This window comes from Agelaius phoeniceus, chromosome 9 (assembly GCF_051311805.1).
Source record: "Agelaius phoeniceus isolate bAgePho1 chromosome 9, bAgePho1.hap1, whole genome shotgun sequence".
In the NCBI taxonomy this organism is placed as follows: Eukaryota; Metazoa; Chordata; class Aves; order Passeriformes; family Icteridae; genus Agelaius; species Agelaius phoeniceus.
In genome coordinates this window covers 33,047,166-33,069,485 of record NC_135273.1, presented here as the reverse complement: position 1 = coordinate 33,069,485, position 22,320 = coordinate 33,047,166, and the positions used below count along the sequence as shown (strand labels likewise).

The 22,320-nt window shown below is 50.4% G+C and overlaps 1 protein-coding gene across 1 annotated transcript; it reads right to left on the bottom strand.

Annotated features, from left to right (window-relative positions):
• Positions 1-950: 950 nt before the first annotated feature.
• LOC143694749 (uncharacterized) lies at positions 951-22,291 on the bottom strand (the record flags this gene model as incomplete). Its single annotated transcript, XM_077182743.1, has 6 exons — positions 951-1,632; positions 2,416-2,516; positions 2,717-2,898; positions 3,001-3,099; positions 21,268-21,660; positions 22,165-22,291. Coding segments are annotated over 6 exons (1,017 nt in total), but the record flags the coding sequence as incomplete, so codon positions are not given.
• Positions 22,292-22,320: the final 29 nt, after the last annotated feature.

Genomic DNA, 22,320 nt, shown 5'->3' with positions numbered 1-22,320 from the left:
CAGAATTGAAAATGGCAGCGCATTCTTCAAGCCAAATGACTCATAGGAAAAGTAGGGGTTTTATACATTAACATTGTGATGGTTGGCTCTCACAACTGAGAGACAGATATTATGTGTATGTTAGGAGAAGTTCTGTAGCTGTAGAGTGCTGTCCCTGTAATATCTCCCCCCACAGTCCCCTCTCCCTCCCCCTTGCAGCAGCCCCAGCAGCCTCGGGGCATTTGGGGAGGGCCGGCTCATTACCAGGAGGGGCCACAGGACAACACCTGAGCTCCAATCAAGGTGTAAGGAAGTGATCTCCACCTGGGGAGGGCAGAGAAGGAGCTGACTGACAAAACTTTGGGAGGGGCTGAGGGTATAAAAGGCAGAGCATCCATTTTGTAAATGAACAAATGGCTGACACTCAGAGACCCCCCCCCTGCCCCGAGCTGTAGTTTTTCCTTATTCGGTCTGTTGTATTTTTTTTAAGGTTAAAAAAACCTTTAAGATTTTAAAAGTGAGGGTCCTGTCTCACATCTTCCAAGGACAGTCCAGAAGTGTCAACTTCAGGCCAGTTTGTGATGATTTCCAGAAGCCCAGGGCAATTTGGATTTCCCATTTGAGCTTGTTGTATAATGTTATAAATAACAAATCTAGGTATTGGCTTCTGCATTTATGTACAAAACTAACTTTTGTTTTGCAAGTTATTATTGATCACAAAAATCCTGATATAATACAATTTGTAATTACTGTTTTTGATACAGTATAACCTGTCAGTTTATCTATGCACCCTATAGCTTTTATAAATAGTGGTGTAATAGACACTAGCTTAGACCATAGCATAATAGAGACTGTGAAATGTTGGAATGATTTTCTCATGTAACTAACTCAGAAAATGGTGTCAAATAATTAGGTGATTTCCCACATTCAAGGAGTTTCTAATCAGAAAGACAAGATAACAGAAACAGAAACCAGGAAATAAAAAGATTTTATGGACCCTTGTTATCAGGGAGTGAAAATACAAAACAATGGAACCACAAGAAAAAAATTAAATATATTAGTTTAAGGTACAACATGGCCTGAAGCCAAGTCAAAAGTTAAAAAAAACCAAACCAGTACGTAAATTGAAAGTTAGGTTTGAATTCTTAAAAACTTGTATAAATATGCATGTAGCTCTAATATGTAACAGTATATAGAAAACATAGTTTAAGTTAACCCTGTGCAAGCAGACAAGCATGCCAGGGCAGGACTTTAACCCTTAATTAACTTTCATAAAAAGTGTAAATTGTGAGCCATGTTTCCCACATATAATGAGGGCAATGCACTCACTGCAGGCAGCACCGGTGGCAGGATGGATTGCAGAGACTTTTCCTTTGCAGCCCCAGCCCAGCGTTGGCACTGGGCATGAAGAGGCACTGAGGTGACCCTGAGAGGAAGGGCAAGGCACAGGGTGCAGCTGAGGAAGGACAGCGCTGTGCTGGGCTCAGAGGTGAAGCTGGCACTGCCCAGTGTGGAGAAGGTCCTTTCTGCAGCCCCTGTTACAGGGGAGCTGGGGCCTTGCTGCAGAGATACGGCCGCTCATTGGAGCAGTTGTCACTCCTCAATCTCTCATCAGCCAGGTACGCACACTCAAAATTATCAAAGACGGGAACCCTGCAGGGAGGAGCAGAGCCAGTGCTGGCTGCCTGGTGCCTTAGGTTGGAAATAGGGGTATTTTATTCCTATCTGTTAGAGGAGGAACAGTTATCTTCTGTTAACTGGGCAGTTTTCTTTATCTCCTCCACAATCAATCCTCCCTCCAGGACATATATTCTGTTAATGGGCAAGTGAATGTCGCTGCATGGCTGATAAAATTCCATCACCCCCTGGGGAGATGCTCCGCCCAGGAGGAGGAGCCAAGCATTCCTACCTGGACAGAATCGGAGGTTTGGAACACCACAGCAGCCTTTGCCCACTGCATTCCCAGAGAAGCAGCTGTCTTCACTGGATTCCCCTAGGAAGACCAGGCCCATCTACAACATGACTGGACCTTCTGAGGAAAACTCCAGCCTTCTACAGGATCACTGATCCAACACAAGCACACCTGTAAGTGCAGGAGGGCTGCAACCACCATTGAATGGGACTGGTGCCAACACCCTGACACACAGGGTGCCAGGTAATATTTTGATCTGGCCTGTAGGGGTTATTTTGTTCCTATGATTACATTTTTATTTTTAGTCCTCCTAGTCAAGAAGTCTTATTCCTACTCTCATATCTTTGCTGGAGAGCCTTTTAATTTCAAAATTATAATAATTCAGAGGGAGGGGGAATTGCATTTTCCATTTAAGCGAAGGCTCCTGCCTTTCTTAACAGACATCTGTCTTGGCAAACCAAGATACCAGGGGCAGCCCTTGTGCCCCTGTGCCCCCAGGCCCTGCCCGGCTCCCCGGCACTCACCGGGAGCTGTAGCTGCTGCCGTCCCCCCAGTGCAGGCGCTCGCCCCGTCTGCGCAGCCCGAGCCAATAATCGACGTTCCCGCGGAGGCGGAAGAGCAAATCCTGCCCAGGAGAGAGGAGTGGGAGCTGCCCCGGCCCCTCAGGGGGACACGGGCCCGGGGCTCCCCCCGCACGCCGGGGCTCCTTCCCTGCAAGGCCCCGGCCCAGGGCTGCAGCCCCGGCCCTACGAGCACCGAGCCCAGCCCAGGAGCACCCCCAGGCTGCCCTCAGCCACCCCACACCGCCCGCAGCCCCTCACTCACCATGGCCTCCTCATCCTTGGCAATGGCCAGGGAGGCCCCGAGCTCGGAGCACCGTTCCTGACCCTGCTCCCAGGTGCTGTAATCCCGTGAGAAGTAGTAGCAGACCCCCTTGTACCCAACCCAGTCATGGGGACAGCACAGAACTGACAGCGGAGTCGCAGGTGTGACTGGAACCTGTGGTGCTGCAGGGGGAAGAGGAGAAGGTCTGAGGATTGCCCTGTGCAGGGAGCAGGGAGCCCGCTCTGCCCCGAGGGGCTGGGCCCAGGCTGCTGCCCGTCCCTTACCTGCCAGCACAGCCAAGGCCACCCCCAAAGCCAGCACCAGCACCAGGAGCAGCAGAATCAGCACCGCCGTGCCCACGGGATGGCCCCTGAACCATTCACCTGGAGCAGGAAAGAGCTGCTGGCTGCCAGAAGCAGAGCCGGGCCTGCAATCTGCTCAGCCCATGGCCAGGGAGCAGAGCAGGGAGCCCTGAGCCAGTGTGGGCCTCACTCAGCTGGCAGCCAGAGAGCCAAGAGCCTGGCCACAGGCAGGGACACAGCTGTGGCCACAGGCAGGGACACAGCAGTGGCCACAGGCTGCAGCAGGAGAACTGCACAGCCTTGGGGGCAGCTGGGGCTCTTGCTTCCAGCCACTGATGGGGCCCAGCAGAGCACCAGGCCTCTTCCGGACATCGGGAAACAGCCACACACCTGCCAGCCCTGTCCTTGGGAGGGGACACTGTCCCCACCCTAGAGACCACAGGGGTGGCTCTGCACTCACACAAAAATCTTCTGAGTGCATTTCCTGTTGCTGATCTGTTCTTCAGGGGCTTGTTTGCAGCTCCAGGAATGGAGCAGAGTTCATTCTCCTCCTGCTCACAGCCGGCATCTCTCTGCCTGGAACAAACAGCACCTTGCTCTCCTGACATCAGGGGTGCTGCTGGCAGATCCTTTGGGAGCTCGGCCTCGGGAACAGCTTCACAGCCACGCTGATGGCAGCCTGAAAGGGACACGGTGAGAGGTCACTGCTGGTGCCGGCGCTGGGGGCTCAGGAGGGCGGTGGCAGCTGTGGCTGCGCTGTCCCCGCTGCCCAGAGGTGCGGCAGCAGCTGCGGAGACAAGCGCAGCCTCCGGGAGCTCTCGGTGCCCGCAGCCCCGGCCCCTGTGGCTCTGCAGCCGCTGCAGCCCAGCTCCGGGCCGGGCCAGGCGCTGACAGCGCCTGCGAGCTGGCGGCTGCTGCTGGCCCGGGGCAGCTGCGGCTCGGAGCCCGACCCTGCCGAGGGGCAAGAAGCAGCAGCCCCGGGCTGCTCACCATTGTGCCCCGCATTCCCTGCCCCGGCGCCTCGGAGCCCGGGCACACCGAGCGCCGGCACGGCCGCTGCGGCTCCCTGCCTGTGGACACGGAGCGGGTCCCGGTACCGAGGGCAGCGCCGAGCAGCCTCGGCCCCGGAGCAGGCAGGATGCGGCGCTTTGTGCCCGCACTCGGCGCCTGCAGCGCTTTGGGCTCTGAGGCCCGTTCAAGTTCATCCCGTGCCAGCTCCGAGCCGGGCACGGACACCTCCCCCCCGAGCAGCGGCCCCGAGCCCGGAGCCGCACGGGCGGGAACGGTCCCGGGCACGGAGCAGCCGCCTCCGTGCCAGCGAGAGCAGCCGGGATGAGCCAGCGCTGCCGCGGCACCGGCTCCATGCCGGCCATCCGGGCAAGGAGGAGAGCGCGGGCAGCCGCTCCCTCGGCCATCCCAGCGCAGGGGGGACACGGGGGAAGCCGCCACCAGGAACTCGCCAGAACCCCCCGGCCCTCAGCGCGGCCCCTCCGCCCACAGCGAGCCCCGAGCTGGGGCAGCACCGACCGCGGGTCCAACCTGGGCTGGAGCCGCCTCCGAGCTCCGCCATCGCCTCGCCGGGCTCCGGGTGCCGCCGCCTCCGCTCCCATCCCGGCCAGACGCAGTGGGCACAGCCGGTGCCGCCGCAGAGTTGAGGCGATTTCATCAATCAAATGCGGAACGCAACCAAGCGTGGCGCGCCCGTTTCGCTCCCCAACCCTGCCCCGGCCCCTCTCCCCAGCGCTCCCCGCTGCCTTCTCCGGGATCGGGCCCTTCAGCTTTCTGCCGCTGCCCGTCGCTACCGGCCCGGATTTGGGGACCTGAACCCTTTGGCTCTGTTGAGCGCATTGGAAAATCCGGAGGCTGCCCCGCCGAGCCCCGTGCGGGTCCCAGCTCGGCTTTTCCCTCGCTGCCGCCGGGGCTGTCCCCGCTCCTGGGGCTCGGCTTTGCCCGGCGGCTCCGGCTGGCCCCGGCAGAACTCACTCCCCCCCCGTGGCTCCCCAACCCTGCGGCGGGGCGAACCCCCGGCATTTGCCCCAAGGCCTCTGACTGACCCTGGTTACTGAAGCCTCACGCACCGTGTCCTAGAATGCCGTAAACATGGGCTGAAATGCCTTTTTAAAGTCAACCTTGTGTTTTTCACTAACTCTGATTTCACTGAGAATTGTTACCGGAGAGATTCAAAGCGGTAAATGCAGTGCTTCATTATTATTATCATGTGCAGCACAACACAATCGAATTTCTTTAACAGAAATGCTGATAACATTTACCATAAGCTATTACACTAAATACAAATTCGAGAAGCTCCCGGTTTTTGTTAGACACTTTGCCAAATTCTACATTATTGTGTCTTTCGGTACAACTGCACTTTAAAAAGTAAAATTCTTCGTAAATTTATGGTTCCTTAAAATTTGGGGCTACCATGAGTTTTCCTAAATATTAAATTACACAGGGTCACCATATTTGTCACACTTTTCTAATCCCTCCAGTAAATCCATCAGGCAGTTATTTCAACCACGCTTGGTTCACATTTTCAGTGCCTTTTGGTATTAATAGCAGCAGAATAAGTTACATTTTGTAGTACCTAGAACTTTTAAGGATATTGATTGTTAGTTCAGTTCTGTTTTATTTGAATGTGATTTTAGTCTTGGTAAGATTAAGCAAAGCTATGTCTGAGTAATGTTAAACTATATTTTATGACTCTATTGAGTTAATTTTGTTGACAGTCATTTATGTTGAGGTGGATTTCTGTCAGGTTTGAGTGTTGCTGAGTTTGGACAAGGTCGAGTTTCAGTCTTCTTCACTTTAACCCTTTTCATGTTCTATTCCAGTTTTATTAAGATCAGATTTTATTCGGTATTAAAGATGTAACTTTAAGTTCCTTTAAGTGTACCTCTAATGCCACTGAGGTGACACTGAATTCCACTGCAATTAATTTTAAGTCCTAAGTTAATTTTGTTTAAATATGTTTCTTTACATTGCAAGATGTAGTTCTTTTCTTCTAGAGATAAGACAGATGCCACTGAAACAGCTGTGATGAAACACTGATAAGCAGCTGCTTTTGGATAGGAGAAGCTACAGCTTGTTGGGCCCTTGATCCTCTCACAGCTTGCACAGGTGCCAGTGCTGCACTGCCTGACAGGATCATTCACTGTGATCTCTTCTGTTCTATCTTCCACAGATAGCACAGGAGAGAGGGTGGTTGTTCTACATGATGGCTGTTAGCCACTGGAAGCTGTTCAGTGTTCCATTGTTGTGGGTGCAGCAATGCTGGAAGAATATTGGCTCCAATTCCTGAGACAGTCACTGCTGATGGATCGGTTCCATCATGTGAATTCACTCATTTTGGTAACAGGCATTCTTCATAAGACACCATTACCTTACTCATGACTGGCTTTTCATGAACTTTGAGCTATCTTTGTGTGACTATGCACAAGACATGGTGTCACTTTGGGATCTCTCTGTTTTGCTCTCCAGCTGCAGATGCCTCTCTTTGAACAGGCTGTCTGCAGCCATTCCCTGCGCTGCCTGCTCAGCCTTTAGTCCCTTCTCTTGTTCCAGCAGGGTTGCTGTGCCTTCAGCCAGTCTCCTGATTTTCCTGTGTTTTCAGAGTTCCAGGAGGAGATCTCTGGGCTCTGTCAAAAGCCTCATCTGAGCTGAGGTCCTGTGGCCTTTCCCAACCCTTTTGTGACCCATCCTCGTGGGCCAGGGCTGTGACCTGCTGAGGGCAAGGCTGCTCCTGCTCTGTGCCAATCACACACAGCCCCAGTTATTCTCAGCACTCCAGCAGTTTGCTGTGTTTGGGGCATCTCATAGCTGCTATTATTGAGAGATTTCTTTTTAAGGTATGTGAGGGAGACCCTCCCTATGAGGGTCTGGGCTCTGGCCAGGCCCTGGCTCTGCCTGGTCAGAAAATTGCCAACAAGCCCAGATGTTTTCTCTGCCTCAAAACGATATTCAGGTCTCTTGGCCTTGGCAATTTGACCCTCTAACAATAGGACAGCTGGATCTATTTTTAAAGTGAGCTTGGACACCTTTCCTGGGAATGGCTCTCCAGGTCCTCACTGAAATGAGGTTTGGCAGCTGCTGCAGGCTCTGGGTGATGGTGCAGTGTTTTAGACATTGATGACCATCCAATTTCACAAGTGTTATTAATTATGTGTATTATCTGACTTATTCTTGATTACTGTCAGTTTCTTGTTTCACTGCATGTATTGTTTTTTTTTTATGTTCCCTTCATGTCCATAGCAAGAGACATGCATGTTATTTTTAAAACAAAAAGAAAGGGCAATTGACTCATAAAGAATGTCTGAGTAATGCAAAATTTATACAAAAAGTATTTTAAAGGTTTTTCTGTAAGTGTCACAGTGAGGGTGGCTGTGACAAACCTCTCTGGTTCCCTGACTTCAGGCAAGGGTGGTGGAAATGAAAAGGAGCGGGTTCCATGGAGCTGCCCAGAAAGAACTTTCATAAAGGGTGAGAAACAACAAACCTGGAGCAGCCGTGCACAATAAGAGGGGCAGGATCCAAAGACCCCAAACAAAGGGGAAGCAACAATGGATACACTCAGGGTGGAACATTCTAGAACTGTAACCCTACGGGGGAAACAAGGAAGCACGAGGGGAGCAGAACTTGGGCAACTTAACATAAAAACACCAAAGGCTGATGGGGGAACTCTCAGGCTGGCCCTGAATTAAACAAATGATCCCCAGGGCTGGAAGCCAATGCCTGGCTCTTTTGGGGTAAAACCCAGCTGAGTCTGAGTCACAGCTGGGCCAAGTCCCACACAGGAGCATCTCCAGGTGAGTGTGCAATGGCAAGGCCTGGCTGATTTTGGACTGAGGGAGAGGGTGTGCATGTGTTTTATCATCAGCAGGTTCAAAGGGGTCACCTGCTCACCTGCTCAGGCATTGATGGCCTCCGGGAAAGCGAGGCCCAGGGAGAAGAGAGGTGACCTTGTCCCCACTCAGCCTTGGTGGCCAGGACAGGGACAGAGGCAGGACTGCCAGCACGTGGCTGTGCCTGGAGACTTGGAGAGGCCCCTTGGCAACAGAGGCCTTCTGTCCTACAGGGTTTACCACCCTGATATTGTGCTCTGCCAACCCTCTTCAGCGATTCCCTGCTCCAGGCTTCCAGAAACACATTCAGTGATGCCAAGATCAACATTCCCAGCTGCTGGACTTCCTCCTGCCTGGGCAGCACAGCCCCTGAGTTCCAGCCATAGGGACTTTAGAACCAGGGTAATTTATTTCCATTCCCTAAGAGACATTGGACATTATCTTTTCGTTCTCCCATGCTGCAAGATCCTTTGTCAGTGACATGATTGTACTTGGGAATACAAAATTGGAGTACTTTGTTGACTGTAACCTGTCTTTCACGTGTCTTATCCTGTACCTAATAGATAAGCAGGAATAACCTTAGAAGATAGTAATCTCACAGGAGCAAACTTTTTTAAACATCAGAATACATAAGCTTTTTTTTTTTTTTTAAACAAAAAGGAAGTGGAATTCTTGCATATGGCTGGAAATGCTATAGAAGAAATGCCTTATAATATCATGGTTTAGGCCTGCTGATTGGGCTGGGTGCAGCTCACAGCTAGTCTGTTAATTCCCATGAGAGAGAATCAGAGGAATGAAAATCAGTCTGCAGAACAATCTATTGCTGTAAAGAGAAACAGCTTCACAAAAACAAGAAATCTGTCCCATGAGAATCAGTGAAGAATATATGTAAACTAACCAAAAATAGAGAGGTTTTAGTGGAAATGCAAAATGCCATTTCCTGACCAATGAACTGTCAGAGTATTGTGAGCCAATTAGATCTAACACGGTGCCAGCTGATAATCCTCTAAAATATGAGCTGTGCAATAAAGATGAGCCTTTCTGGATGAAGAAACGGGTCATGGCTGTTTGTATTGTGACAAATCAAGAGGGACTTTTCCTCAATTTAGCCTCCTAAAATGAGTGGAAATGCAGTTTCGTTCTCAATTTCCCTCAATGAAGACCATTCTGGGGGCTTTTGGACATCTTTTTCATCTGTGAAAGTCCCTTCAAATGGAGGCTCCCCCTCGATGGAACTCTTACAGCCGCTCCCTCGGCGATCCCAGCGCAGGGGGGACACGGGGGAAGCCGCCACCAGGAACTCGCCAGAACCCCCCGGCCCTCAGCGCGGCCCCTCCGCCCGCAGCGAGCCCCGAGCTGGGGCAGCACCGACCGCGGCTCCCACCTGGGCTGGAGCCGCCTCCGAGCTCCGCCGCCGCCTCGCCGGGCTCCGGGTGCCGCTATCGCTCCCATCCCGGTCAGAGACAGCGGGCACGGCGCAACAGGATAGAAAATGTCTGGAGCGGGAGGGATTTTGGCTGTTTCGAGCAATCAGCGTGCGGGGAGGGCAGCGGGGGGCGAGGAAGAGAGGGGAGGAGGGGAGAAGTCAGATCGCTCCTTTTTCCGAAAAAAAAGAACCCGTTGTAAGGAAAAGGGCCCCACGCCGTTGGAGCTGGAGAAGAAGCGCAGCCCCGGGGAAGCCGCTCCTGGGGCTCTCAACAGGGAATCATGGCAGGGATTCGGGGCTGGGCCAGGCCAGGTGCCCGGGGCCAGCAAAAGCGCTCTGTGCCTCTGCTCCTGCCCCTGGGCAGGCAACAGAACACAGCAGGAAAGGCTCGAGGATCGGCAAAGGCCAGGGAGACATCACTCACCGGTCACTGGTATAAAGGAGCACGACTGGGGGGAATTCTTTGAATTTATTACGGCACAAATCATGGCAAGAGAACGAGAGGTAAAGCAGCGGGGTTCCAGCCTCGGAACCAGCACTGTGCCCTCGGCCCCTGGCAGCGGCACCAGGGGGATGAAGGAGCCCGGCCCGAGCAGCGGCTCTGCCCCAGCACGGGGATGTGTCCGGAGCCCCCGCTCCGTGCCGGGCTCGGAGCGCGGAGCAGGCGCTGAGCTGCTCCATGGAGCTTCCAGCGCTGCCGGATCCGGCGGGCGCGGCACAGGCTCTGTCAAACCCTCCAGCTCCTGAACATCGGGAAATAACAAGTGGCTTCAAAGCAGTGCCTTTGATCTCACTGAGCATGTTATTATGGATTAATCTCACACTCGAAAGCAGCCTTCACACCCTACTGCTCTCTGCATCATCCAAAGAGTTTGGAGGCTGCTGTCCGGTGACCTCCTGAGTCTTATCTTCCTTGTCAATTTTATCTGCCCCTTGTTTAATTATAAAAACATAAATAAAATGCAGGGAGCATTGGTCCAGGGTCTCAGGACTTGCATATCTCTTCCAAAGAAAGGGAAAAAATAGTGCTTCTCCCAAACCACAGAGTTTAAAAGTTCATAGTAACTACATATATTTCGAAAAGGAAAAGAGGAAGAGTAAAATATCAATTACTGTGGCAGTGGTGCTCCAGCCTATTTCTGTTCTCTTATTTCTCTTCTTGTAGCATCTCTAATTAAAAAAACCCGGAACAAAACAAACAAAGAGACAAAAATAGAAACAAACAAAAAGCACCCATAGAATTAAAGCTGAAGGAGAAGCAATCTGGCTGCAGGCTTGTGGCACTGCCCTGCCGGAGTTCCTGTAAGGGAGCTCATCCCCTCTGCAGTTCCAAGCCAGATCCCAAAGTCCTGAGCATCAGCTTTCAGCCTTTTGAACACTGAAATGTAAGAAAAGCTGCTGGGGAGGGCCATGCTCCAGGCACATCTGTGGCATTTCATCTCTCCGGCTCTCTCAGCTCAGCTCGGGTCTTTCCCTCTCCTTGCTGCGTTTGGCTCATGCATTTCTTGAGGGGCTGGCCCTGCACTGACCAGAGCATGAACTGACCATCAGACAAACAGCTTCTGGCACTGTGGCTCTATCCTAAATGGATCATTTCCCAAAGGAGTTCCAGTGCCTTGGTTTCACTGACTCGAGATGGCTTTTCAAGGAACCTGCTTTGATGCACTCCATTTCTAAACCAGGAGCGCACAGCGCTCCTGCACTCCCTGCCAGGGTCATTCTTTGAGCCTTGGAGAAAGGCTTTAAAGCAGCACAGAGCTTGCTGAGCACCAACAACTTCATCCAAAATTCAAATCAACAGCATGGACAGAGCCTGACTTAAATCCTATTTAAAAACTGAATTAAAGAGCAGTTGCATTGCCAAATGACAAGATGAGAAAGGTTTCCTTAGCAGTTGCTGAGATGACAAATTAAGGGAGAGGACGGAGCATGGAGTGGGGAAAGAAGGGGAAAATCTTCATTTGCACAGTGGGGTTTTAACCACCATGGTCACACCTCAAGGACTTGCAGAAACCATTCTAATCTCTAGATAGGAAAAGGTTCCTGGATATTTCTCATTTCAGCAGGAGCCTGAGGAAGCCCTCAGCACAGGAGATTGGGATAAGTGCAAGGCTGCTTTCTGGAGCAGAGGGAGCCGGGTGTGCTCCTCAAAGCCAGACCTTCACCCACAGAAGGCAGAAAGACAAGGATCCAACAAAGCCTTAAGTGGGAAACGGGTTATCAGGGGTTTTATATGGAAAGAACAAGGTCTGGGAAACAGGACCTGGCCGGTGAGAGAGGAAGGAAAACGGGAGGCAGCTGAGGCCTCTTTAGATTGGAAAAGAGAAAAGAAGGGAGGAGAACGGAGGAGGCAAGAAAAGGCTGGGACTAAATTCTAACGCACGCTCAAGTTCATCCCGTGGCAGCCCCCACCGGGCACGGACCCCTCCCGCCCGAGCAGCGGCCCCGAGCCCGCCCTCAGCACCGAGCGGGTCCCACCCGACCGCGGGTCCCACCTGGGCTGGAGCCGCCTCCGGGCTCCGGGGGCCGCCGCCGCCGCTGCGCTCCCGGTCAGAGCCGCCGGTCCCGGCCGCTGCCGCTGCAGGGCCAAGCCCATCCCGGTGTGGGAGGGATTTTGGCCCTTCTGGCCAAACAGCGCCCGGAGGAGCAGCGAGGGGCCGGGAGGGGAGGGGGCGAGCGAGGGAGCCTGGATTTTATGATCACAGCCAAGAGAACGCCTTTGGCAGGGAGCCCGAGCAGCTGGAACGCAGGCTGGGTCGTGATAAATACAAAGAGATGTTGTGCGGGGAGCCCGAGCAGAGAAGGAACCAGACAAGGTTGGCATCCAGAGCGCTCGAGTCTTTCCAGGGTGCAACAATCACAGCTTGTGAGTCACCCTTCCAGGGATGGAACTTTGTTGGTTATTGTTTGTAAATGGAGATGTGCTGCTTGGAGGCCTCCTGGGGCACGGTGATCATGTAATGACAGAGTTCTCAATATATGGTGATATCAGGAGGAATATCAATAAGACTTTTACACTGGACTTCCAGAGGGAACACTTGGGCCTATTGAGGAGACTTATTCAGAGTTCCTTGGGAAGCAGCCCTTAGAAACAAAGGAGTTCAGGAAGAGTTGACATGCTTCAAAACAGAGATCTGAGGGCACAGAAACAGACTGTCCCTGTGTGCCCAAAGAGGAGCTGACGAGTCAAACGTCCAGCCTGGATAGGCAATGAGGTTTTGGAAGAACTTAGGAATAAAAGGAGGATGTATCAGCTTTGGAAGGAGGGTCAGGTTTCTCAGGAACTATTTCAGGGGGCTGCTAGGGTACACAGGGAAAAAATTAGGGAGGCCAAAGCTCAGTTTGAACTTAATTTGGCAACTTTTGTAAAGGATTACAAATATATTAATAGTAACAGGAAGGGAAGGACCAGCTTTTGTTCTGTTTTGGATGCAGGAGGGAACTTAGTAACTGCAGATGAGGAGAAGGCAGAGGTGCTCAATGCCTTCTTTGCCTCAGCCCTTAGTGGAAACACAGCTTGTCCTCAGGACAAGTGAACTCCTGGGCTGGTGGATGGTGTCAGGGAGCAGAATGGGCCCCCTGTTGTCCAGGAGGAGGCAGTCAGAGAACTGCTGAGCTGCTTGGATGCTCATAAATCTGTGGGCCCAGAGGGGATCCACCCCAGGGGGATGAGGGAGCAGAGAGATGAGCTTGGGAAGCTGCTCTCCATCATTTACCAACAGATCTCTCACCCTTCATAGGCATAAGAAGGCCGGAGTGGGGACATTAATTTTACTTGAATTTATTATCAAACAAATCAGAGCAAGGGACTGAGAAGTACGCCAAATCCTAAAATTGCACCTTCCCCCACAGTGCTTCCTCTTTCCTGGGCTTCACTTTATCCCTGATTCCCTCCCTCCTCCCCACACAGTGGCACAGAGCAATGGAGGTGTTTTGGTTTGAAGGACAGGTGTCTGCTAAGGAAGGCAGGAGCCTCCCTGGCAATGGGAAATGCAATCCCCCTGCCTCTGCATTATTATAATTCAGAAGCTGAGGGTCTCTCGGGCCCAGACACGAGAACAGAGCCGCAGTTCTTTCCCGCTGTGTCCCCAGCGCACACGGGCCCAGCGCGGCGCTGCCCCGAGCAGGCCCAGCCCCAGCCCCGCCCCTGCCGGCCGCGCGCGCTTTCCCCTCGCTGCAGCTGCGGGCGCGGCCGGCAGGGGCGGGTGCGGTGCCTCCCCCGCGGCTGCAGGGGGCGCTGTGGCGCGGGCTCGGTGCCCGCGCGGCGGTGGCGGCTCGGCCCGGGCCGGGCATGGAGGAGCGGCCTCGCTGCCAAGGCCGCGGCAGCCGGGCCCGGGGCCCTGCGGGGCTCTGGGAGCAGCGAGCGGGGCCACAGCGATGGCTCGGCACGCGGGGCAGGGGCTACACCTCGGGGTTTTTATTTTTGTATTGACCGTTAATACAAAAATAAAATACAATTTTATATTGTATAAAATACAATATAAAATTGTATTTTATTTTTGTATTAACGCAGAGGTGTTTTAAAAGACTTGATTTTATCGTCAGTCTCGATGAAGAGTGAGAGCTAAGAGATGGAAGAATCAATGTTATTCTAGTAAAAGGCAACTTATTTCCTGGTTACAATATCTTATATATGTTTTTCAGCGTATTAGCTGAAAACTTTTGCCACACAATACTACTGTGAAAATCGCCTATTATATGATTGGCTCTTCGCAAATATTAAAATGAATTCCATATGTGAAAAACGCCAAGCACTTGTTTTTAAAATTTTTAAAACTTTAATGATAATAAAATGGTTACAAAAATAGGAATATAATTAGAGTAACAACAATTTGGATTAGGACAATATGAGACAATAGAAACAGAGTTATGAATAGTCCGGGTACTGTTAACAGAGGATTAACCCTTAAAAACAACAGCCTGTTGCATATTCATACACCTCATCCATGATGCATAAATTCCATTCAAACCCAGGATTCTGGCTGGGCAGTGTCAGCTTCTTCCTCTGAATCCTGACTGAGTCTTCAGGGCTGAGTGAGGCAGGAAGAACTCGATAGTGGAGCAATAAATTCTCTTTCTCTGAAAGATTTGGGTGTCCTGTGGCTGCTGTTTTGGTGGGAGTCCTTTCTTTAGAAGAAAAGTATCTTACATAGCATAGTTTCTGTTTTAACATTATGTTATAACCTAAAACTATATTTAACACACTACTTAAGACAATTAATACAGCATTATTTTCTAACATAACACATATAATATTAATTTTATATTTGTGAAAAGCCAATCATAAAATACGCATTTTTCACACTATATGTTGTATGTTGGAAAGTTATGATGTATTAGTCTCTTTTAAGCAGTGCTGTACTGATCTCTTTTAAGTAGTGTGGTAAATAGTTTTTAGGCTATAGCATAATATTAAAATAGAAACTATGTGATGTAAGATACTTTTTGTAACTAGCTCAAGGAATGGATAAGATAACCAAGAAATTCTTTGCATAGAGATAACAGCAAGATTGGCTGTTAGATCCAAAAGAAGATCTCTTGCCTCTTAATTGGGAAAGCTCAGATTTTGAGGGACCAAAATGATTAATTTACAAGATGAGGGGGAGAGTTGAAATTAAGCAGAAACCCCCTTAGTTTGAGAGGAATGTTTGATTCATGTATGAGATATATGAAATGCAATAGGCTGTTGCATTTAAGGGTTAATCCTTTGTTAGCAAGGTGTGCTTTTGTGGCAGAATGCAAAAGCACCCGGACATCCCTAATTCTTTGGTTTTTTATTGTCCTAACTTTGATTGTCCAAATTCTTATTGTCCTAATTTTTATTAGTATTTTCATTACTACTAAACTTCTAGAATTTTAACACAGTGAATGTTTTTTCCACAACTACTATTACTTCTAACACCCATCACCTGTATTTTTACCTCACGTGGCCCTGTTCCAGTGCATTTTTCACAGTTCTAATTCTCTAAAATGCCTGGTCTTTTTGCAAGGCCATATTTTGAAACTTGTTGAAACAATCTCTCTCAACAATCTCTCTCAACAATGTCATCTCTGTTTTGTGACCTTCCTAAGTCAGCAGCCTTATCTCAGTGTTTGCAAACGGATGTTCAAGGCTGTGTGATCTTTGTCAGGTCTTGAGAATTCTCTACAAATCAATTTCTCACGTCTTTCTTGTTTGGCCTGTAAAAACTTCTTTGATGGTCTTATTTATTTGTTGTATACAGTGAAGTATATAGGATACTATTACTTACACTGTTATTATAATAATTAATATTTGAAAATTTATTTTGTAACTTTTTTTTTTAGTTAAGGTAAAAGGTTGGGTTTTTTTCTTTAATAAATTGTTTAACTAGGATTTATTGTTTGTTTTAATTTAATTAGTTAAATTTTTCGTTTTTGAAGATGTTTGTGGGTAGACTGAGCGGTTAGATAAGTTTATGTAATATAATCTTTTAAATTTTTTATAATTATGTTTATGTACTAGTTAGAGAAAATTGACGGTGGTTTTGTTTTGTAAGATGGTATGTTTAATATTACTAATATTTGTTGTTATATTATTAATAATAATGGAAGTAGTATTGATTTTTAAAATTTAATTAATACCCCGGTTTAATTGATTTAATGTTATAGCTGAGGTGAGTAGAGATAAAAACAAATTTCATGTAACTTGTTTTGTAGGGTTTCAGGGGTTAAAACTGATATAGGAGTTTTTTATAATGATGGTTTTTTATGGTTATTTAGATTTTCTTTTAATATTAGGTGTTATTATAGTGAGTTGCTTGTTATATGGGCTATTTTTATATTTTGAGGAAATGTTTTTCTAGGTTTTATTTTTATAAATGAGTTAATATTTTTGGTAATTTCTGTGGGAATTTGTTAAGATTAATAGATTTATTTTTGGGGGTTACAGGAGCATCCTGGGGTGACTTTATGACACTCATATCCCCATTTGTTGTTTAGCCCAGAAATAAGTTCTGCATCTTTCAGGCAGGTTCTGAGAACCAAGGGGCAGAGAGGAAGGCACAGGTTGTTACCAAAAACTGCACTCACTCCTGCACATTGCTGCTCCTGGAGCTGTCTGCAGAACAGATGGCGAGGCAGAGCTCTCTTTTCATTATCTTTTAGCTCATTGAGGCAGAGAAGTTCCCTGTACTGTGGGTTTTCCTTTTTCTCTGTTCCTGTTTAAACCTGCCCTGGACTGAACACCAGAAGAGCACAGGGAACTCACACCTATAACCCACCAGGATTATAGGTGTGGGGCCTGGCACCAGAGGGACTGATAAGAGACTGATAAGGGACTGAGCTACATCCCACAGAGGGGACTTTCTGAGTTTGTCATCTCTTCGCACAGTGAGAGGTTCCATTGTTTGATATTGATCACTTTTTGTGGTGAATGCTTTGCCTGTCAAATGAACAGGTTTTTTCCGCTTTTATCCAAGGAAAGCTTTTTCCTGAACCAGCTGGAGGCGGGGCAGCTTGAATTTGCTTTCTAGAGGAACTGCCTTTAGAGGTTTTTCTCCCAAAATTACCCTAAACCAGAACACTTTGCACCACTTTCTCCCTCCTCCTCTCCCTGCAGAAGTTGCAACATCTCTAGCAAAGCCATTTGCAACATCTCTAGCAAAGCCATTTCACCCACTGGCACCAGCTGCCTCCTGTCCTTTGCTTCCATTTTGCCCTCTCTGAACTCCTGGAGCTGCTGTGGGGCCGGGTAATGGTGCAGGGAATGCTGGCAGGGATTCTTGGGCTGGGCTGGGCCAGGTGCCCGGGCATGCAAAAGCGCCTGTGCCTCTGCTCCTGTCCCTGGGCAGGCAACAGAACACAGCAGGAAAGGCTCGGGGCTCTCAAGAAAGGCAGCCAGAGATCTCTTACTCATCATGGGTGTAACAGGACTGGGGAAATTAATAGAATTTCCAAAAAAACACCTCAGAACAATGGAATGAGAAGTATGACAAATCTTATTAATGCACCTTCCCCACAGTGCTTTCTCCTTCCTGGGTTCCACTTTATCCCTGATTCCCTCCCTCCCTTCTCCCCACACAGTGGCACAGAGGGATGGGGGTGTTTTGGTTTGAAAGACAGGTGTCTGCTAAGGAAGGCAGGAGCCTCCCTGGCAATGGGAAATGCAATCCCCCTCCCTCTAAATTATTATAATTCTGAAATCAAGGGGCTCTCGGGCAAAGATATGAGAATAGGAATAACAAGTATGTATAACTAGTTTTATATATATATGTATATATATATATGTGAAGGGATAGAATGTAAGAAAATAGTGCAGAAGGCAGTCTCACACCTGAGGAGTTGCAGCTGTACTAAACAACAAAGATTAGGAACAGGCCTGCCCTTAAACAGCCATAGCTGTGTCCAATGAGAAGATGAGGGCTACGAAAGTGTTAGCTGGTTGAGAAGAAAGCTGGAGTTTGTTGGTTGTGCTGTGAGGAGGAAGGGGTCATTGCTGCAAGGAGATGCCCATGAGAAATCACTGAGAAGATATGGAACTTTTGCAATACGATGACAACAGTTTGTGACCCTGATGTGATTTTGACATGATCCCCTGGTGGTTTGGGAAAAAGGACTTAAATATTAAGTGACATGATCCCAAGGTGATTCAGGAAGATGACCACAGACCTAAGAGTGCAGTAAGATGGTGGAGCCAGGTGGACCAGGAGCCTAGGAGCTGAGCAGGGAGACCAAGAGCCTGAGAGCCTAAAAATCCAGATGAGTTATAGCCAGGCAGACCTGAGAGCCTAGAAGTCTGGACAACATATCAGAGACCACCCCCAAGAAGAAGGGTGCTGGATAGGAGGAGTGGATACTACACACTTTGCTTTTTTGGTGCATTGGAGCAAGCCCTGTGCCGCCTGCCAAGGTATGGCCGCAGTCCAGAGGGCACCCAGGACAGTGCCAGGTTCCCCCTGCCTGGCAGTGTGTGCAGCAGGACACAGGAGTGGTGTGATGGAAGTGGCAAATGGCATGGCCACAGCAGCAGCCAGTGCCTCTGCAATAGCAGGGTCCCCGAGGAGTACAGGGGGAGGTTTGCTAAGTCGCTGCTACACGAGCACTGGAACAAAAGCCACATGGAGCTCTGAGAGGCAGAGTCAGAGCTGCAAAGACAGCATTAAGAGAAGCCCTCTAAAATTGTATAGTGGCCATCTCCACAGTAACCCAATGTGATTGGGGCTGGGCTGTAGGGCGAGGTGCAGCTGGAGATAGAGCCCAGGGTAGCACTGAGAGCAGCAGGGGAGGCTGCCTGCTCCGGACCTGACAGATTTTGACGCCTGGAGCACAGGTGAGCCACTGGGGACACAATGGGAAATAACATATCGAGAGAAAAATAGATTGTTTCATCTACATGGAAAACAGAGCAGGGCAAGAGAGGCTTGCAGTGGCCAACTAATACAACAAAGAACTGTAAAAGGAAGAAGATAATTATTAAAACAGCAGTTGGAGTTGGGGACAGAGTAGCTCTACCGTTCAGTATGGTGTATTCGTTTGCTGATGAAACGTTCATTTTGTTTGTGTGAATTGAATTGCAGCTATTAATCTCTGATTAGGCATAAGCCTAAAAGTTTATATTCCATAAACATAAAGTACACTCGACAAATACTGGATCAATGTTGTTCAAGTTGGATAGCTATTGATAAAATTATGTAACTGTTCATTTGTTACTAGGCTAATATATAGCCCTTAACTTATTCTTGTAAGTTGCCTTATAAAATTGTCCAGCTATTGATATTGTCAATATTCTAGAAGTGTAAGTATAAGTGTTTCTGATGATATGTAATGTAAGTTTGAGTAATGAATCAAGGTCAGCACACAGATGCACTCCAAAGTTAAATGGAAATTACACAAAAGATGATTGTACTGGGTTTACTGTCTTTTGCAAAGGGCCCTGCAAAAGAGAGCAAACACATTAGTTTATGAAAAGCCTTAGGTTGATGCTCTAGACTGTGAAAAGCAACACTAAATCAGAACTTAGAAATGTATGTTCCTACTGTGAGACATTGCCTGAACATTTGTATACGGTTAGTCCTAAGTGAGATAGGAATATGTTATAATATCAACTTAGTCAAACATATCTTTCCAGAGATGTTGCAACTCAGTAATTAAAAGGGGGAATTGTGGGGGGATAGAATGTAAGAAAATAGTGCAGAAGGCAGTCTCACACCTGAGGAGTTGCAGCTGTACTAAACAACAAAGATTAGGAACAGGCCTGCCCTTCATAGGCCACAGCTGTGTCCAATAAGAAGATGAGTGCTACAAAAGGGTTAGCTGGTTGAGAAGAAAGCTGGAGTTTGTTGGTTGTGCTGTGAGGAAGAAGGAGTCATTGCTGCAAGGAGCTGCCCATGAGAAATCACCAAGAAGGTACAGAACTTTCACAGTATGATGACATCATATATATATAAAAACTTATATATACATATAAGTAATATGTATAATAATTATATATTAGAATAAGTAATATGTATAAATGTTATAATACATATAATAATACAGTTACTAGATATACTAACATATATTGTATATCTAGTCTATACACAATGTATATACTACAATATATATATAGTTATTATATATGTATAAGTAACTTATTTTATAGATATATATATATATATATAATAAGTAGGATTGACTAGTATGTACAATAAAGCAAAACAAAAACAGTTATGACATGAACAAGAAACAACCACAAACTGAGTCCCAACCTTGTCTCATCCGCAGGCAATTGCATATTTGGTGCAGTTCTGGCCAGCGTTTTACCTAGGAGCTGGGGCCTTGCTGCAGAGATACGGCCACTCATTGGAGCAGTTGTCACTCCTCAATCTCCTGTCAGCCAGGTACGCACACTGGGAATTGCCAAGGACAGGAACCCTGCGGGGAGGAGCAGAGGCAGCGCTGGCTGCCAGGGGCAGCCCTTGTGCCCCTGTGCCCCCAGGCCCTGCCCGGCTCCCCGGCACTCACCGGGAGCTGTAGCTGCTGCCGTTCCCCCAGTGCAGGCGCTCGCCCCATCTGTGCTGCCCAAGCCAGACATCGACCTTCCCACAGAGGCGGGAGAGCAAATCCTGCCCAGGAGAGAGGGGAGGAGTGGGAGCTGCCCCGGCCCCTCAGGGGGACACGGGCCCGGGGCTCCCCCCGCACGCCGGGGCTCCTTCCCTGCAAGGCCCCGGCCCAGGGCTGCAGCCCCGGCCCTACGAGCACCGAGCCCGGCCCAGGAGCACCCCCAGGCTGCCCTCAGCCACCCCACACCGCCCGCAGCCCCTCACTCACCATGGCCTCCTCATCCTTGGCAATGGCCAGGGAGGCCCCGCGCTCGGAGCACTGTTCCTGACCCTGCTCCCAGGTGCTGTAATCCCGTGAGAAGTAGTAGCAGACCCCCTTGTAGCCAACCCAGCCACGGGGACAGCCCAGAAGTGACAGCGGAGTCGCAGCTGTGACTGGAACCTGTGGTGCTGCAGGGGGAAGAGGAGAAGGTCTGAGGATTACCCTGTGCAGGGAGCAGGGAGCCCGCTCTGCCCCGAGGGGCTGGGCCCAGGCTGCTGCCCCTCCCTTACCTGCCAGCACAGCCAAGGCCACCCCCAAAGCCAGCACCAGGGGCAGCAGAATCAGCACCGCCGTGCCCACGGGATGGCCCCTGATCCATTCACCTGGAGCAGGAAAGAGCTGCTGGCTGCCAGAAGCAGAGCCGGGCCTGCAATCTGCTCAGCCCATGGCCAGGGAGCAGAGCAGGGAGCCCTGAGCCAGTGTGGGCCTCACTCAGCTGGCAGCCAGAGAGCCAAGAGCCTGGCCACAGGCAGGGACACAGCAGTGGGCACAGGCTGCAGCAGGAGAACTGCACAGCCTTGGGGGCAGCTGGGGCTCTTGCTTCCAGCCACTGATGGGGCCCAGCAGAGCACCAGGCCTCTGCCAGACATCGGGAAACAGCCCTGTCCTTGGGAGGGGACACTGTCCCTTCCCTGGAGGCCACAGGAGTGGCCCTGCACTCACCCAGGAATCTTCTGCGGTTCCTTTTGTGTTCATTCTTGGTTCCTGATATGCCCTGAGGACCCAGGGGCTCTCTCACACTCCCATCACTGGTGCAGAATCCATTCTCCACATCTGCACTCACTGCACACTCACAAGTGGCATCCCCCTGCTTATGCCAAGAGGCTTCTTGGGCCCCAGGCAGGTGTGGAACCGCGGCTGCTGGTCCCTGCTGGGGATGCTGGGGCTCATTCGCAACTGCTCGGATGGAGCAGAGTTCACTCTCCTCCTGCTCACAGCCGGAATCTCTCTGCCCAGAACAAACAGCACCTTGCTCCGGGGACTTCAAGAGTGCTGCTGGCAGATCCTTTGGGAGCTCGGCCTCGGGAACAGCTTCACAGCCGCGCTGATGGCACCCTGAAAGGGACACGGGGAGAGGTCACTGCTGGTGCCGGCGCTGGGGGCTCAGGAGGGCGGTGGCAGCTGTGGCTGCGCTGTCCCCGCTGCCCAGAGGTGCGGCAGCAGCTGCGGAGACAAGCGCAGCCTCCGGGAGCTCTCGGTCCCCGCAGCCCCGGCCCCTGTGGCTCTGCAGCCGCTGCAGCCCAGCTCCGTGCCGGGCCGGGCGCTGACAGCGCCTGCGAGCTGGCGGCTGCTGCTGGCCCGGGGCAGCTGCGGCTCGGAGCCCGGCCCTGCCGAGGGGCAAGAAGCAGCAGCCCCGGGCTGCTCACCATTGTGCCCCGCATTCCCTGCCCCGGCGCCTTGGAGCCCGGGCACACCGAGCGCCGGCACGGCCGCTGCGGCTCCCTGCCTGTGAACGTGGGAAGCCGCCACCAGGAAGTCGCCAGAACCCCCCGGCCCTCAGCGCGGCCCCTCCGCCCGCAGCGAGCCCCGAGCTGGGGCAGCACCGACCGCGGCTCCCACCTGGCCTGGAGCCGCCTCCGAGCTCCGCCTCCGCCTCGCCGGGCTCCGGGTGCCGCCGCCGCTGCGGTCCCAGGCTGACGCACGTGGAGCCGCCGCTGCCGCTGTAAATTCCCGTTTTTGGAGTGCTTTATGGTTTAAGGCCGAATCGATCAATCA